The sequence below is a fragment of the Synchiropus splendidus genome, chromosome 4 (assembly GCF_027744825.2).
Source record: "Synchiropus splendidus isolate RoL2022-P1 chromosome 4, RoL_Sspl_1.0, whole genome shotgun sequence".
NCBI lineage: Eukaryota > Metazoa > Chordata > Actinopteri > Syngnathiformes > Callionymidae > Synchiropus > Synchiropus splendidus.
The window spans coordinates 3,679,698-3,697,362 of record NC_071337.1 but is presented as its reverse complement, the minus strand read 5'-3'; the positions used below and the strand labels follow the sequence as shown (position 1 = coordinate 3,697,362).

The 17,665-nt window shown below is 45.4% G+C and overlaps 2 protein-coding genes across 3 annotated transcripts in view; both read right to left on the bottom strand.

The window, feature by feature from the left end:
• LOC128757673 (major histocompatibility complex class I-related gene protein-like) overlaps window positions 1-17,665 on the bottom strand; it is a 57,586-nt gene that overhangs the window by 10,602 nt on the left and 29,319 nt on the right. The window lies entirely within an intron of this gene.
• On the bottom strand, window positions 8,530-15,504 carry LOC128757678 (H-2 class I histocompatibility antigen, Q9 alpha chain-like). The gene is made up of 8 exons (XM_053863157.1): window positions 15,336-15,504; window positions 14,420-14,686; window positions 11,794-12,072; window positions 10,941-11,237; window positions 10,482-10,589; window positions 9,452-9,469; window positions 9,282-9,341; window positions 8,530-8,927 (listed from the first exon to the last, which is right to left on the bottom strand). The coding sequence occupies exons 1-8, from the start codon at window positions 15,385-15,387 to the stop codon at window positions 8,923-8,925; spliced, it is 1,086 nt and encodes a 361-aa protein (XP_053719132.1). The 5' UTR covers window positions 15,388-15,504; the 3' UTR covers window positions 8,530-8,922.

The following is a 17,665-nucleotide window of genomic DNA, read 5'->3' as shown; positions in this document are numbered from 1 at the left end:
TTCTCTGCTACGAGACGGTCCCATCTGGGAGTGAGGGTAGACGTCAAGTACGACTCCTGGTGTTTAAAACCTTCTTCTTGGAAGTCGTAGGCTCTTCTGTTCCTTTTCCCTTTCGCAAAGAAACAACTGTTTCCTACTCATTTTGTGAGCTTGTGGGTTACATTGTGGACCTCAAGCAGTGTTGGGCAAGTTACTTTAAATACGTAACTTAGTTACAGTTACTAGTTACCTCGTTCAAAAGTAACTTCAAGTTCCTCATTACTTTCAAAGTAACTAGTTTCTAGCAAAAGCAACTTTTTTAAAACCATATATTATAGCGGAGCTCAAACATAACCATCTTGGAACAGTCACGACCATCGGGCTGGGTCAGGAACCAGCAACATTGGGACAGAATTATCGTTGTTTGTGTGGCCTGCTAAACTAGATAGTCAGGTAATAAAGGACATCTATTGATCTATGAGCCCGAATCCACTTCAAGTGGATTAGAAAGTCTAAAGGTGCAAATCAAATCATGTTCTTTAACGTGTATATATTTCAATTACAGCTTGTAAAAACACACACAATGCAGTTTGTGGATTAGTTTGAAGCACGAGACAATCATTACCATCAGGATGAGAATTCCACAGGAGTTTCCAGAGGTTTGCTGAGGAAAACCCAACGTTGCAAGGTGATGAATTGGGAAGACCTGTCATGAGCTCTACGAACAGAAACACAATACAAGTGATTGAGGAACTGTAGTTTGCAGTTTCATGGGCAAGGTCACTGTGGTATCACAGTAAGTCCAAATTATTTGTCCTAGAGTTGAGTGAATGCAGAGAGGAGTGAATAAAGCCTTTCAAATGAGGCAAAAGCAAAGAGTCTCTCAGATAAGGCAAAGCCAAATAAAGGCCTTTCAAACGAAGCTTCTACAGCAACACAATTCACCTTATCCCACTGAGCCACTGAACAGTGGTCATCAACATTAAGATGCTGTGGTGGCTCTCCTCACCAAAGCCACCTGGCTCAAGGGAGTCCAGCAGAAAACCTCTGTCTTTGCTGGATTCAGGACCTGAAATCATTGTGAAACACAAATGGATTCCATGCATCCTGAAGGATATTTTTAGTATACAGCCGGTTGTAAGGTGGTCAGTCAGTGCAATGCTACGGTGGCCAGCAAAGCTCACATCAAATGCACACGCCACGAAAACACCACATGCGTGCACATGGGATCCTAAACAGTAACAGTCAAATACAGTAGATTTCGGAAGACTGGAAAGCGACATCGAACCCTCAAACTTACTTTTCCAAACTCCTTGGCCACTGTCTGCCTCGTCCCTTGGCAACTGCAGTGCCAGCTAGATGCTGTTGTGTTTGCATTTGTTGTGAGCCGCCCTGGCCACCGTACAAAGCAATTAGTCATGAGAGAAATTGTGAAGTAGATCAATAAAATGGACTCAGTGATCTGACTGTCGGCTCCAGGCAGGTGAAACCACCATGTCATGAGAAGGGAGCAGGTCCTGGAATTGTAAACAAATGTTGCATCATCAGTAAAAACACAGGAATGTTGAAAACTCACCTCAAAAGTGCTGTTATGGCTCCCTGACCTGAGTGTTCGAACCTCATTCATGTCCATGATGTGGACCTTTTCGCTCTCACACACTGGATGTTACTACACTGCGAACAAGAGTCTTACAGAGGACCAGTGAACAGGAAGTGTGTCATGTTCTCCTCAATGGCAGTGAAAACCTTGCAGCTTCCTCAACAAGCTTCAAGCATGTATTTCCAATCTGTCACAGGCTGAAGATCATTTTAAACTGGACAGAACTGGAGTTAACCAACATTGGCGTCCAACCAGCGAGGAAGGAGTCAAAAATCCTCTGGAGTGAGGCCCACGCTCCGGTCAGAGACTATGATCTCTGCTGGAGGTTTGTGGTCGTGAAGCTTAATAAATAATACATAATAAACAACACAGTTCATATTGACATTTGTACGCGGAGCAGCAGGACTCGGTCAGGCTGCATCTGCTTTAAATACCCCACAGCTGAGACTCTCAATAATCCCTTTGCGTTGTTGAATAAATCCACACAGAAGCGTTTGTAAAGGTTTCAACAGTTTACCAGTGTCAAACAATAAAAGTGGTGTTACAAAAAGAGTGTCGCATTCATGCATCCATTGCATCCAAACAACAACATAGCTAAAGTTATCCACATAGAGTCAGAGAGAGAGGTAGAGAGAGGTCAAAAAAACGTGGGGCTCCACTCTTACTTTTTCCCGTTTTATCACTTACTGACTTGGTTCTGCTAGCAACAGACTTCAGACATTACAGTATATGATGTTTTGTTTGGATCGTTCCATGAATAATCCATTTGTTTCAATGTTTCCTCTTTGTTTTAATATGTTTCATCACATGAGATGTCATCTTTAAAAAGAGATGATTTTAGATTGTGGCAGAAACCCTCACTTGTAAAGTCGCACTTTCATATCAGAAAGACTCCAACAAGACGGTCACATTTTGCTGACAGCAGCACAAGAAAGATGTCATAACATATGAAACAAAATATCTAAAATGTTTGCCCTCACTAAGCGTTAAGCCTGAGGTAGTCGCTTGATCAGAAGAGGCGAACAAAGCCTTCCTCCGCCTGGGTTATCCAGCCGCTGCGGCTGTAGATTCTGAGGAAATGCAGGGGCGGAGAATGTCACCAAACATCTGTGGTTTCATTGCTCTGAAGCCAGTTTGCCCATGAATATCTGTACATGTTTATGTCTCAGGCTTCGGAGAGCAACACCATACGGACCGATCACTTTGATTTATATAAGTACGTTTTTTTTTTAAATATTTGTAAAATAAATGATGAATATATTTGAATTATTTATCTATTGGAGGCTTATCAGTCTTTGTTGCGCTTTGGTTTTTGTTGGACTTCCTGTCATGAATTTGTTTCAATGTGTGTTTTCTATTATCACATTTCTTTCTCAATAAAATAAACTCATTGCAGTGGTTCACAATACTGCGTACTCATCAGAACAGAAATGTTTGCGGGTGTAGGTTTAAAGTGTGTGTTTCACTGTGACTCTTCAGTCAAATGAAGCCTGACGCGTGACGCTGGTTCAATATCACACTGTGGTTTCAATGATGAGTCAAACTAGAGTGTTTCACTGCAACAGCTGAAGCTCCACGTGTGTCAAACTCGGGGCTCGGGGACCCACCAAGTCATTTCATGAGGCCTGAGAGCAGCTCAGGGAGGAAGGAAACACATGGAGGCAGAGGGAGGCTCGTAAACACTGGATCAGGAAAGGGATGATTCCAAACGTCACCCGACCGGTCCATCTGGTTACAGCTGACTAGGTACAGTCACCATCACTAACAAGGTGAAACTAGTGTTATAGTGTTATGGACTCACACCCTCAGCGGTCTCGTGGTCTTCACAACTTATATTATACTGATAACTTTTAGAGCTTGCTGCGGTCCCTTCTCAGACATGCTGACCCACAGGACCCTTTCAGTTGTTTCGAGGCGAGGCAAATCAAAGGAGATCACACTGGCTGAGTCTGTGCCGTCTTTCTTTCTCTTTTGCTGTAGACTGGCCTTTATGTGAACTTGTTTTACTGGATTTGTCGATGGGAATTTTACTTTCTCTGTCATGTTACTGGCTGACAGCATTAAAATCTCTTTCCTTTACAGTCGTATGCAAAAGTTTGGGCACCCCTGCTCATTTTCAAGATTTTCCTTTAAAAATCATTGGTTGTTGGGATCAGCAATTTCAGTTCATATAGCAGACAAACACCGTGATATTTGAGAAGTGAAATGAAGTTTATAGGATTTACAGAAAGTGTGCAATAATTACTGAAAAGTAGGCAGGTGCATACATTTGGGCACCCTGGTTGTTTCATTGATTTGAATACCTTACCTCATTATTGGAACACAAGATTTGTTTGGTAAGCTCATTGACCCTTGACCTACAGACACAGGTGAAGCCAATCATGAGAAAGGGTATTTAAGGTGGCCAGTTGCAAGTTGCAACTCCTCTTTGCATCATCTCTGGAGAGTGGCAACATGGGAGCCTCAAAACAACTGTCAAATGACCTGAAAACAAAGCTTGTTCAACATCATGGTTTAGGGGAAGGATACAAAAAGCTAGCTCAGAGATTTCAGCTGTCAGTTTCCACTGTGAGAAACATAGTGAGGAACTGGAAGACCACAGGCACAGTTCTAGTTAAGTGGCAGGCCAAGAAACATCTCAGATAAGCAGAGGTCAAGGATGGTGAGAACAGTCAAACTCAACCCACAGGCCAGCTCCAAAGGCCTACAACATGATCTTGCTGCACATGGTGTCACTGTGCATCATCCAACTACTCAGCGCACTTTGCACAAGGAGACGCCACAAACGGAGTCGCTTGAGGTTAAAGCACATTTGGACAAGTCAGCTTCATTTTGGAATAAGATGCTATTATTTGTACATAACAAGGGGCGTATGGAAGGCGGAAGAAGAACACAGCATTCCAAGACAAACACTTGCTACCCACAGTCGGATTTGGTGGTGGTTCCATCACGCCGTGGGGCTGTGTGGCCAGTGCAGGTACTGGCAATCTTGTTAAAGTTGAAGGTCGCATGGATTCCAGTCAGTATCAGCAGACACTTACGAACAATGTTCAAGAATCAGTGACAAAGTTGAAGTTGCGCCAGGGCCAGTTCAACAAGACAGTGACCCTAAACACTGCTCCAATTCTACTGAGGCATTCATGCAGAGGAACAAGTACAATGTTCTGGAACGGCCATCTCAGTCCCCAGACCTGAATATTATTGAAAATCTGTCCATTCTCGGAAACCATCAAACCTGAACTGGAGATGCTTTGTCAAGAAGAATGGTCAAAAATACCTTCAACCAGAGCTATAGGAAGCGTTTAGAGGCTGCTATTTCTGCAAAGGCAGGATCTACTCTCTATTGATGTCATTTTTCTGTTGGGGTGCCCAAATTTATGCACCTGCCTGCTTTTGTTTAAATATCACTGTGTTTGTCTGCTATATGATATAGTTCACTGAAATTGCTGATCCCAACAATCAATGGTTTATAAAGGAAAATCTTGAACTTTTACATAGGACTGTATCTTGTTCTTATCTGTGTCAGGAGCTGTTTTTACTGTTGCGTGTCATGTCGGATTCCGTCGCGAGGATTTCAATGCTGCGTTGATGTACAGCACCTTTTTGACTCTCTATGTCTGGGCTGTGTGAAGAAAGATTAAAACTATGATGGTAGTGAAGAAATAAAAGAGTTTTGCCACGAAAGCAAAAAAGCAGAGCACCAAAACACCATTGTTCCATGGCTTTCACTTTCAGTTGTGAGCAACCAATCCAACCAGTTTCCAGTCGTCTGAACACTCCGGTTGTGTAACAAATGATTTTGAAGGCAAACTGGAATGTTTGATTTGTTAAAAACTATTTCATGTCACTACTATATTAGTTGTCAGTATTTGACGCCTCTGTAGCCACACGTTATGAACAAAGATGGCCTCTATTGTGAGGTCTCTACCTTCAGTCGGACTTCAATAGAGCTCAATGCTTATCGCTTGTTTGCACTTTACTCCAGCTGAGGGCGCCACTTAACACACCCTCTCGTCTGAGAGTCACTTGACGTTCAGAGTCCACCTGTGGGGACTCTGAACTAGGAGGGGGTCAAAGGTCACGTTCAAACTCTACACATCAGAAGAGTCAGACGAGCAGGTGAAGGTCAGGAGAGCGAGTCAGGCAGGAAGCAAGTCCAAGTGCTGGAGGTGTTGAAGTCACAGTTGGGATTCATAGTTCTGCATGGGAGGTGAAGCAAGTGTCTTGAATCAATTCAGAAGGATTTTTCAACAGTATTAGACAATATAACAGAGAAAATACTGTAAGATAACAAACTCTGGAGATAGAGACTTGTGTTCGACTGTGTGTGTGTGTGTTTTCATCTGTGCATGCCTTACTAATTTCATATGGGGGATCAGCATATCCCAGCTGGTCCAAGTCTTGGATCATAGTTCCCTCAAACCAGCTCTGCTCTGGTCCCCACATGTGAGCCACCAGTGGGACCCTCTATCTAGAGCTCAGGAGGGTCTGTGGCCTCCATACTGCAGGCCTTCAAGAGGGGGCGCTCACTCATCAGAAAGGATCAAAGGAGTGACTTTGGTCTCCTCACTGTGACCTTCATGTTTCACAGGTCCCATGAAAAGTGGTCACCAATGAAAGCACTGGCAAAATTCCGACTCCATTTCGGTGTTTTCCTTTTCAAACTCATCTGATCCAAACGTCGCCTCACCGGTTCATCTGGTTACAGCTGACTTGGGAAAGTCACCGTGGAATCTATAAATAGCCAACAAAGGTTTTCTCCGCCAGACGAGGTCAAACTGGGCCGATGACTGAGCTCAGCAGGAGCACGACTGACTAACAAGGCCTGCTCTGACATGCTCCCCTGCTGAGGCAAAGCTATGAAGAGGCTGGACCATGTGACCTAACAAGTACAGCATCCAAACACCAGCCACAGCCATGACTGACGCTCTCAGCTACTGCAGGGAACCTATCACAGCACTTTTGTTTGTTGCATTAAATATGATCGAATGAAACTATCATTGATCAGCCCAAACACTTCAGTCGCCCAAAATCTCCAGCAACACAACAAAGATGGCCTCATCCGTGAGGTTTCTACTTTCCCTGGAAGTTTGATCTCAAATCTGAAGGCTTGTGTGCACGTTCCTCCAGCGGTGGGCGCCGTCCTCCGACACCTTCTGAGGGTCGAAGGTCAAGGGAGGAGCGGGAGAGTCAAGGTCAAACTCTGTCCAACAGCAGAAGACATGAGGCTGATGGTGGAGTCAGGGGTGGGGGAGCTCCCAGAGTGGAGCGTAGACGGTGACAAGTGTCTTCATGACTGACTTTGGTATCAACAGGAACAAACGTCGAGTGTCACTCATGTTGATATCAAACAGTTGAAGCTGTAAATGTCTCATTGTGGCTAATAAAATCCAGGATCATCAAAGTCATTGCCACATGAGGAAGAGTCAAAGTCTAAACAGGTGAAAAACAGAAGCATAAAACCTGCCTGCTGGTGCCAGAGGACCAGAGGTCCAGTTCTAGTCCAGTCCTGGTTGTCCCCAGCTGGTTGATCGACAGCTGTTGTAGGAGAAAACTAGCTTTGGTTTGGAATGTTTCTCTTTAGGAACAAAAAAAACACTCAAAATGTCTTTTGTTTATTTATAAGGAACATTTTCCCAAATGTTTTAGACAGTAGAATATGGAGATACGTTGATTCTTCCTCTTATCAGGGCTTATTTTTCATTGAACTGCGCTCTACATTTTTAATCTGGATTTGATGACAGGTGTATCAGGTGTGTTGGACTTTGATCCATGAAACTTCTCTAACTACAATGTCGACTCTTCCTTGACTGAAAAGGAGACAAACTCTCACTCATCACTGTGTGTGTGTGTTGACAAATTATCAAATACATCACTAAGTAGTGAAAACATGGGTCAAATAAAGAGCAAAATACAACCTTTCTTCAAATGAACATGGCTGTGTCAAATGTATGATCACATTTGGGTTTGTGTTCTGCTGTGCCTGGGAGGAAAACAGGAAAACTTCTGCAACAAAAAGTGCCTGACCGGACTTAAAACCTGTCAGTTTCATGTATTAAGAAATGACTCAATGAAGTTGTTCACTTTTATGGCTGAAAATTAAAATGAAAGTGTCTGTGGGAGCAGATGACAGTGAGTGTGTTTCACCATAACTGGTGTCCAGAACTGGTCCCAGATGAAGCCTGAAGCCTGAGGCTGGTTCAACATCACACTCTGGTTTGACTCTGAGGCCTCACTGCTGAGAGCTGCAGGACACTTGGGGGAACCATCCATCAACTTCCACTAACATCCGGACAGATGTGAACATGGAGAGAGAGCTTCATACACATGTGTCAAAGTCAGGCTCTGGGGGCCACATGCGGCCCTCAGTGATGTCTGTCAATGTCCCACCTGCACTGCAACAGCTGAAGCTCCTGGTGAGAATCACAGTTGGAAACACAATGAACCACTGTATCACACAGCTGCTGAGGAAAGAGATGACAAATGAAATGACAGGTAGAAACTCGACTCTTCCTCATTGTTACCATTTAAACCTCACCTGATCCAAATGCCACCTCACCGGTTGATCTGGTTACAACCAGAGCTTCAGTTTAACCAACCAGAGTCATGAATTTTCCAACATTTTCTTTCAAATGTTTTGAACTATTTAACACAGAGAAATTGAAACTACAATTCTGGGGCCATAATTCACATATTCACATCAGCGTGAATGAGCTGCTGCTTCTGTGTTGCCATGTGTCGGCTTCATATTTGGCTCAGTGTCCCTGAAACAGGTCCATGTGGAGCTCGCAGGGACAAGAAGCTCTGCCTCCTTCGCTCCCTTTTCTTGACGTATATGTTTCAGTGATGAATGTGAGTCAAGTCTTTGGTGACTCGTTCACTCTCATGTGTCCTTCACATGAACAACATCCTCAAAGTCTCTTCACAGAAAGGAGGGATTCAAGACTCGGTCAGATTTTGGGGTGAGTTTATTGAAGCGTCACACAAGCGGCTGAAGCTTCAGTGCAAAAGAAAACAGGAGAGAAAACCCAAATATTCCCCAAATATACACTGTTGTTCACATGAAAACCATGAAACATAAACCATCAAGAGACAATAAAAATAACCCAGCGCTGATTTAGAGATGAAATCATTCAGCTCACTGCTTTCCAAAGCTACAAACCCATATTGATTCATGAAGCCACGATTCTAAATGAGGGTCCACAACCTCTGACCCTCTTCACCAGCTGAAGCTCGGCTCAAGTTCACTGCTGCACGACAAGAATCCAAACCCCTGGAGCTGAGTTGATCACAGATGGAGGCTCCAGGTGATGGATCAGGGAGGGTGATGTCATCCAAGTGACTCACTCTGGGAAGGAAGAGAGAGAATCTGGACTGAACAACTGGAGGAAGCAGAGGAAACAGTCTTGTTGTTCATGGGTGAAATGTTCCTGCTCCAGCATCACATGACCTTCACTCAGCTGGAGAAGAAGTCACCATGAATGAAGGGAAGACTTCCTCACCACACACACCTCACTCACCCTGACCTCCATCTTGGGGAGGCACCAGTCACTCTCTCACCTCCACTCTGCTCATTCTGAGCATCACTGCCATCTCAGTCAACACCTGCTGACCTCAGCAGTTGTGTGTCTCTCACTGACACGTCACAAGATGAAGGTCCTGACTGAAGCTGAAGCTCAAAGGTCCACGAGAGTTCACTTACCAGGAGCAGGAGGGCGTGTCTCCGGCTTCAGTGGCAGATCCTCCTCAGAGGTGTTGTTGGCTGAAACAAGAGAGTTGATCTGAGCTCACAGCCTGATCACACAGGAACCATCACTGCAGTCAAGGAGGATCAGTGGATGGTGGTGATGACAGTGAAGCAGCTGTACTTACAAGATGGAGGAGCTTTGGCTGGAATGAGAAGAACAACAGGCTGGTTACTGTCAGGAACATGACAGGACTCACAAGACTGGTGAAGGTTCCAGCAACTTCAGCACTGTTCTGGTGGAGCTCCATTATTTTCCCGCCTACTCTGGTTCTCTGGAGGCGGAGCTAGTGGGCATTTCCTCCGACAAGTGGTGACGTCTGTTACGTTTATTATTGACACAATTTAATGTTGCACTATTTCTTTCCTTTGTGCTATTGAAGCACCTTTGAAACATCTGAGCTCTTCACTTAGCTTAAGCTAAGAACGTAAATAATGTGTTTGCTGGCACTTTAATGTGAATATGCTCTGCTGTTTTAGAGTTCACTTTGAACCTTGTTGTAAATAAACATATCTGACGTCATCATTTGCCCCCCACCTCCACCTCCAGAGAATTTGAGTAGCCAAGAAAATAATTAATAATACTTCAAATAAAAGAAAGTGGTGGTAGTTGAAACTGTCAAATGGCACTTGTTGCTGTATTATATGGTAATCGCTAGTGCTAAGCTAAGCGTTATTAAAAGATAAGCTAATTGCTGTATCGATGCTTTGCTAATGCTAAGCTATTAATTTTTATTTTGTGCTAGTGGCTATTTTGACACTGGTAATGTCAGCTAATTGATACGTTATGCTAAGCTAATAGCTATGTTGACCCTTTGCAATTGCTAAGCTAATTGTTCTTTCTGCAAAGCTAATTTTTATTTGAGGTTAAGCTAATGGCTATGTTGGCACTTTGCTAATGCTAAGCTATGTTGGTGAAGTTGATGCTTCACTAACAGGTGAGTTTGAATTTGTGAAGGTTTCCCACCTGGTGATTCCAAACATCAAACCCTGAGGCCAACAAAGGAAGAGAGAAGTTCCAAGAACACCTTGACAGTGTGATCGCCCCCTGCTGTCCATTCAAACTGCTGTGATCTTTGCCTCCCATCTTTGTGTTCCAGTGTCATGTTGTGTCTCTCTATGATGCTCCAATAAACTCATCTGTGTGTGACTCCTCACCAGTTCTTCTTCTTCTGTAGATGAAGAACCCAGCAACCATCAGACCAAGTGCGACCACAGCTGCCACCACAGCTCCGACGATGAGCCCCAGGTTCAGGTCGGGCTCTCCTGGAGACACAATGACAAAACAGCATCACCACGTCAGAGTGGCTTCACACAGGTCACAAGGTGAAAGACTTTGGACATGAAGGTTGAAACAATGTGGGAGGCTCAGTCCAGATCCAGGTTTCTGATCAAGTCTGTGATGAAAGCAACACACTCCAACAGCTGGACAACATTCATCTTCAGTCACACAACACACTTGGAGAAGGTGCTGGGACACTAAGAAGACCCCCTAAATGAGGAGGTGGAACTGGTCCTGAGCTAGAATGAGGAAGTCCTGCTGCTCTCCAGACTCAGCTCTTCACTTCTACGGTGAGAGCATGTGACCTGCTGAGAACAAAGATGGAGGAACCTTACTGTTGGTCCAGATGTCTTCTTTCCTCAGCGGGGTCACCTTGTCCTCCATCACACCAGCCAGCTGGAACACACAGCTGTACCTCCCCCAGTCCACGGACGGGTCCGACAGTCTGAGCTCGGCCCTCATCTGGAAGGTTCCGTCAGGGTTGGGAAGAGCCTCTCCCACGTCCACGTCTTCGTGAAGCTCCTCTCCGTCTTTGGTCCAAAACAACATGGCTCTTGCGGGGAAGAAACCTGTGGCGTGGCAGACGATTGGAGAGGTGGGCTCCTTCTGGAGGAGAGCCACTCTTGGAAGCTCTGGTGAAGACAGAAGATCCAGGCTCAGATGAGTTCTCTACACCAGTGACACCTAGACCTTCTTCATATTGTTGCTGAGTCACGCTCTGAAGATTCTCTGCCTCACTATCTCGACTGAAGTTGTGTGTCAGTGTGTGGTGTGTGAAAAGTGCTGCACTGAGGTGTGAAGTCAGACGGTGATGGAGAGTGTTGTGTTATGCTGCTTCAGTGGCTCTGAAAGTGCCACTGCTGTCTTTGCCTGGGTCTCAGTCTGCTCAGAAACCCATGAGTGAAGAAACATCTCCAGAGAGTCACATGTCAACATTCAGTGACGACTGAAGACAAGAAAAGAAAGTCATGCAGCAGTGATCTGAAGGAGGAAAGTCCAGACTGAGGTGGAGTCAGAGAGAAAGTCTTTGCTTCCCATTGTCAAACACTGGTCCCAGCCAGCAAGGGGAACAGGCTCCCGCAGCAGTCCATCACGGACACACACAGACAGGAAGGCAGTCACAAGCACATTCATGTTTGGAGAGTCAGGAGAGGAAGAGGCAGTGAAGCCTCAGGTCATGTGACCTACCTGTTCTCAGCAGGCGGCTCTTGCCGTAGTTCAGATACTTCTTCAGCCACTCAGGACAGATCTGGGTGTAGTAGTACTGCTGCCGTTTGTTATAACCCTCATCACTGTTCCACTTGTGTTTGGTGATGACAGCCTGTGGCGTTGGAGCGATCCATGTCAGAGTCTTCAGGTCCAACGCGATGAAGTCTTCTCCATCATAAGCAAACTGATGATAACCTCTGACCTCTCCGGTCTCATCGTCCCACTCACAGCCATACATCCACTGATACGTGTGAACACCTGAGAGAGAAGAGCAGCAGAGTGAGAGCTGTTCACTCTTAAAGTGACGCCCCACAAAAATAGTGCAATATTGTCCACATTGACATTTCAGATCTTGTGTGTGTTGCTGAGAGTGTGTGAACATGTGTGTGTGTCATCATTTGTGTATTTGTACACGCATGGCTGAGTGCTTTAGTGTGTACATGAGTGTGTGGTGATGGATCTGTGTGAGCAGGTGTGTGTCTCTGTGTGTCTGGACATGTGTCTTCATGTGTTCACTCATCTGTGTGTCGACTTCTGCAGGTGTGTGTGTGTCGTCGTGTGTCTCTCTCCAGTGTCTGAATCAGACTTGTGTGTTTCTATCTGGATGAACTGTTGTCAGGATGTGTGTGACCCAAACTCTCCAGGTGAAGTGGTGAACAAGTGTTTGAGCGACTTGAGTCCAAAACAGGACCTGAGTTGAAAAGCCTGATGTTTCAGTGGGAATCTTGCGCATCAGTCAGGAGCCACAGAAAGTGTGAATCAAGAGCGTCATGTGAAGAAGAAGCTGAAGGTCCTGGACTCTCAGAAGTGAGAGCAGACAGATCCTCCTCTGACAAGCTCGATCACAGCTGATGTTTCATCTGTCACCTCCAGCTCACCTCTGATTCCAGCTGCACCAACTCTCCAGCTGCTCTTTCCTGCTTTAGAAAGCTCCAGCTGTCCTCACAGACTTTAGACTGGAGACCAAACTGTGGCCCCACCAGCACCACTTCAGAAGAGAAACCATCTGAAGAGAGTGAAGGCTTCAAATCCCACGTGTCTCTGCTTCTTTTCCTTCAAACATTTCCTCAGAATCTCACTTTCATCATATCAGCTTCACTTTATTTTGCCTCCACTGACTCATTTTTAACTCCTTCACCAGTGAAACACTTTGACCTCTGAAGGTCACAGAGCTGACCTTGAACACTTGATCATTTTGGTTCTTCAGGTCTCTGATCTCTTCTTTTTCTCTGAATCACATGAGCTGAGCTGGTGGAGTCCAAATCCAGCTCTTGTTCTCCTGGCTCTGCTTCATAACCCTCCTCCACTCCACGTCCTGACATGACAGTAGATGTTCCCAGTGTTGAGTGTTGTCAGGCCCCCAACAAGAGAGCAGCTCTTCATGAGGCCTGTTGGGCCCCTGAAGAGCTGGAGCCTGCTGTAGGGCCATGAAGAGCCTCAGTCTCAATGCTTGGGAGAGAGTTCTGCTGAGGTCATCAAATCAAAACCATCGACTTCCTTCACAGCGTGAGAAGATGGAGAGAAGAGCAACGTTAGCGCAGATGTTGCTGACTTCATCCAAAACATGCTCCTTCTTCTGTTGCTGAGAGGTTTTCACTGAACAAGCAGAAGCTCACAGCAGCATCCTGACTCAGTCCTCCACTTCACCTCCCCAAATCAACTCAAGTGTTGAGGATGTTTGGACTCGGTGGGAGGGAGAGAAGCTTCCAGTGGAACCAGTGAAGGTCAAGAGATCCAGAGGTTCTTTGAGGAAGTGAAGACTGAGTGGATTCTGTCTCATGTTGCCATGTTTGTTCAGTCCAAGTCTCTGATGTTTAGAAGCAGCAGCTGTTTCTAATGTCACTGAGAAATCAATGGCAAGTCAGGTGGGGCCTCTTTACAGTGGAGTGAGATGGGAACTAGTGACCCTGAGACAGAAGCTCTTGGACCATGTGACGGCTTCTGACCTGACCTGTGTTCCTGCTTGCTTTCCTGACAAACTAGGAGGCAGCAGTGAGTTGGGAGTCTCAGCATCTGAACCTGACGTCTCCCCAAAGCTCTTTGAGAAGCAACAGGTGGTGTCTTCCTCTGTTCCACCTCTGCTTCAGCAGGTGTTCAGAAGTGAGGAAACATCTGAGCCTTCATGCAGAATGGAAGGTCAAAGGTCCAAACTGCAGCTGAGAGGAGAACCTTGTTCCTGATGAGAACCTGAAGCCACATTGTTGTCTGCTGATCATCTGGTCAGCTCAGGTCCTCAAGCTCCTCTGTTTGGATTCATCATCACATCAGTGGCTGTGTGTGTGTGTGTGTAAACTTGTATAGAGACACTTGTGGGGACCAAGTCTTGGAAACAGCTCCTTCTGGTGACCTTTCGCTATTTGGGACTATTTGTGGGGACAGTTGTCGGTCCCCACAAGGTTGACTCTCAATTTTAGGATTAAATAACTGGGTGGTTATAATTGAATTTCAGTTTTGTTCAGAGTCCTGGTTCAGGTTTGCCATGTGTTTTGGATGGTGAGGTTCATGGTGAGAGGCTGGGGAAAGGGTCATGACAATGGAACGTCCCCACAAAACATGAAAACATAACATATGCGTGTGTGTGTGTGATAGGAAGAGAAATTCAAACCTCCAGTTTGGTTGAATCGTGGTTTTAGAATTTCAATGGCGCTCTTAAAGACCTGCTGTGAACCAAAAGCAACCTGTGTCTGTGTCTCTAAATAACTTGGATCATCGGCGATGACTTGCTTCATCCAGTCCTGTTTGAGTTCAGCTCTCCTGCTGTTGCTGTCGTAGTGAATGATCTGAACGTCGTCCACCAAACCAACAGCCACGAACTCAGGGAAGTTTGGAACTCCAGATGATGCAGTGTAAAAATACCTGAGTGAATGGAACACTGTGGAAAACAAGAGACAACAGGTCAAATCCTCCAGGAGTCACAGCCAAAGCATTTCTCTGCTGACATGATGACGTCATCGTCCGTCTGAACACCACCGAGTGTTGATCACCGTCAGTGACGTCACACCACCAGAGAGCTGACGTCACCTTCAAGGACTGAGAGTCAACTGGAGCTAAATCCACAGTCAGACACAGCAACACATCTGATGTGAAGGAAACACCAACACTCTCCAGTCTGTTAATATGGAAATGAACAATGATATATTGACAAGCACACGTTCATTTGTGAAGAACAAAATACAAGTTACAAATATCAAATTTACACCTGAGGATATCAAAACACATTTCCCTCTCAGATCGGTTTATTTTTTCCAATTTATTTTTGAAAAAGGTTCGCGCTCGTTCGTGTGACGTCACAGACAGTCTGATGTCGCACTTCTTTTAAAAGCGAAAGTAAAAACGACGGAAGAAAGAAGCGCGTGTGAATGACTCTAATCCCCCCAAACACCACACAGCACATCATCGATGCTTCACGTCCTTCATGCTTGACTTTCTCCTCCTGAATTCCTTCCAGCATCGACACATCAAGCGGCTCCAGAGAAGCAGACCAACATTGACATGATGAAGCGACTTTGTTGCGCATTTACCTGCAGCAGCAGCGTGGATCTCCAGGAGGAACAGAAGAACCAAAAGCCTCATCTTGACCCGATGATTCGGAGACAAACGTCTCCGGCAGCGGATGAAGGTCGAAGCTCCGACAGAGAATGAAGAGTCTGACAGGAGCCGATGACGCTTCACCCTCGGCTCGTCTCCGCCTCCTGAAGTCACAATCGAAAGTAAACTGGGAACCAACGCCCGACTTTACTCGCTGTTTTCTTGCGATTTGAACATGAAGCCAATGAAAAGAAATGTTGTTTACAATTAATACTGAACACGATTGAGTTCAGAATGATCCAAAATTGAACAAAAACGGCAAACTAACGACGTTAGAGTGGAGTGTGTCGCCCTCTAGTGTTTACTGAGGAAACTGTCGCTGTCAAAGAGGTCACCGTTCTGACAGTTATTTTATTAAAAACAGAAGAGTAATGTAAACCAATGCGCCATGTTTAACCGTCGAGCTACATTCCTGCATAGATGATCTACAACTGAAGTAAATATGCGTCATTTATCATTTCTGCTTCCATGTTTTTGACCCAGATGTTTCACTTGAACAAAAGTTTAGAAATGAAAATGTTGTGATGTTACGAGACAAAACCTGTTTGGAAACAGGTGCAGAGACTTGAATATACTCAGAAAACATTGTATAACAGTCATAACTGAACCAGTAAATAAGGAGTTGCACGTCAAAGAATGTAAACAATAAAGAGAAAAACTATCATCAGAGGAAGAACAATAACTAACGCCACCACCACCATCATCATGACGTTACATGACATGAACACTTGTCTAGACCAGGTCTCTGAGGAGGACATTCCTGAGCCAGAGTGGAGTCTCATCTTTCCTGCTTGATCTAATTTCCTCTGGTGAGTTCTTGACCAAACAGAGGGGCTCACTCTCCTCTGACACTGGTGTCAAACTCAAGGCCAGGGGCCACATCTGGCCGGACAAGTCACTTCATGGGGCCCACAAGAGCTTGAGACATGTGTGTTCCTGTACATGTGAGTGTGCGTGTCCGTGTGTCTCCAGCCTCAGCTCAGATTTTCTCCCGATCTTGCAACCCGGTGACCTTCAGGGTCAGCAGTGTAGGACTGATGACGCAGGTGTTGAAGTGTGTCAGTGACGAAAGTTGAAGCCAACATTTTGGTTCCTGCTGAAAGGTTCTCTGTGAGTCTCCAAAACAAACCTCTCCAATTCAGCATCTGACTCAGTAAACAGCGTTGAAGCGTGTGTTTGGAGCGAGGACTCGTCGCGTCAGCTCCATCTTCAGAGCTGAAAGTGAAACTTGGCATCCGACCACCAGGCTGTTCTATCAGCAGGCAAGTGGGAACAACCAAGTGGCAGCCACTTCAGGTGAAGCCGTCCACACACAACATGGCCGACAGGAAGTCACAGTGGAGGCAGGAAGCAGACTAAAGTGTGGCAGGTTCACGCTCAGCAGTGATCATACCAGACACACCACACTGGTGTCAGTGTCGTTTGTGTGTGTGTGACTGTGATGTGTGAGTTTGTCTGTCACTTTATCACTTCTACCTGACGTTTATGAGTGACAACCAGGACAAACAAAGACCAGGAGCTCTGATCATGGACGTCCAAAAGTAGCTGGTATTCTCCAGAATCTGTGTCCAAACAAAGATGTTTCTTGTCGCTTCTCTCACCATGTTGAGGATCTAGCTTCTGGGATTCAGCTCCTCCAGCACTCCCCCAGTGTTGGCAGCTGAAACATCAGAGTCAAACTTGGCTCATCACATCTGGATGGACCTTCAGCTCACATCCTACTGAACTTGAAGATGATCCACGTGAAGAAGAAAGGATTTACTCACAGGCTTCATGAAGAGCAGAGAGAGGAAAGAGTTCATTTCAATACAAGAAAGCTTCAGAACCATTCAGTGAGTGTCACGCTAAGTCGTCACTTTCTCAAGTCCATTGGGCCTATTGAAATCCTCTGAGGACAGGAACTGAGTCACACAGGGGCCAAAATGATCAACACAATCTGAGTTATGGGCCCAACTCAATTCATGTTCAACCTTCAACTGTATTGTCACTCTGAGAGCAGAGTTGGGTAAAGTGATGCGGAAAGATGACACAAGACGTGTCCAGGGTTCCAGAGGACAATCAGCACCGGAGCCACCGCCATCACAGTGGTGGGTTCCGTCAGGTCACGTGTTCCTGCAGGGAGCAACACGACAGGGTCACGACAGTCATTTTACTTCTGTCATTATTCTGCTTTATTTTCTTGTTTTTCCAGAATAATTGGACGATAAACACAGATGAAAGTGATTTCAAATGTTTCTACATGAAGAATTTCATTTCCAATTGA

What these genes read in the sequence shown, in the direction of transcription:
- LOC128757678 (XM_053863157.1), bottom strand. Translation starts at nt 15,387, where the DNA reads ATGAGGCTTTTGGTTCTTCTGTTCCTCCTGGAGATCCACGCTGCTGCT. An exon ending in GAGCCGCCTGCTGAGAACAG is followed by an intron (nt 11,238 to 11,793) that starts GTAGGTCACATG and finishes TGTCTTCACCAG; the next exon opens with AGCTTCCAAGAGTGGCTCTC. An exon ending in AGAAGACATCTGGACCAACA is followed by an intron (nt 10,590 to 10,940) that starts GTAAGGTTCCTC and finishes TTGTGTCTCCAG; the next exon opens with GAGAGCCCGACCTGAACCTG.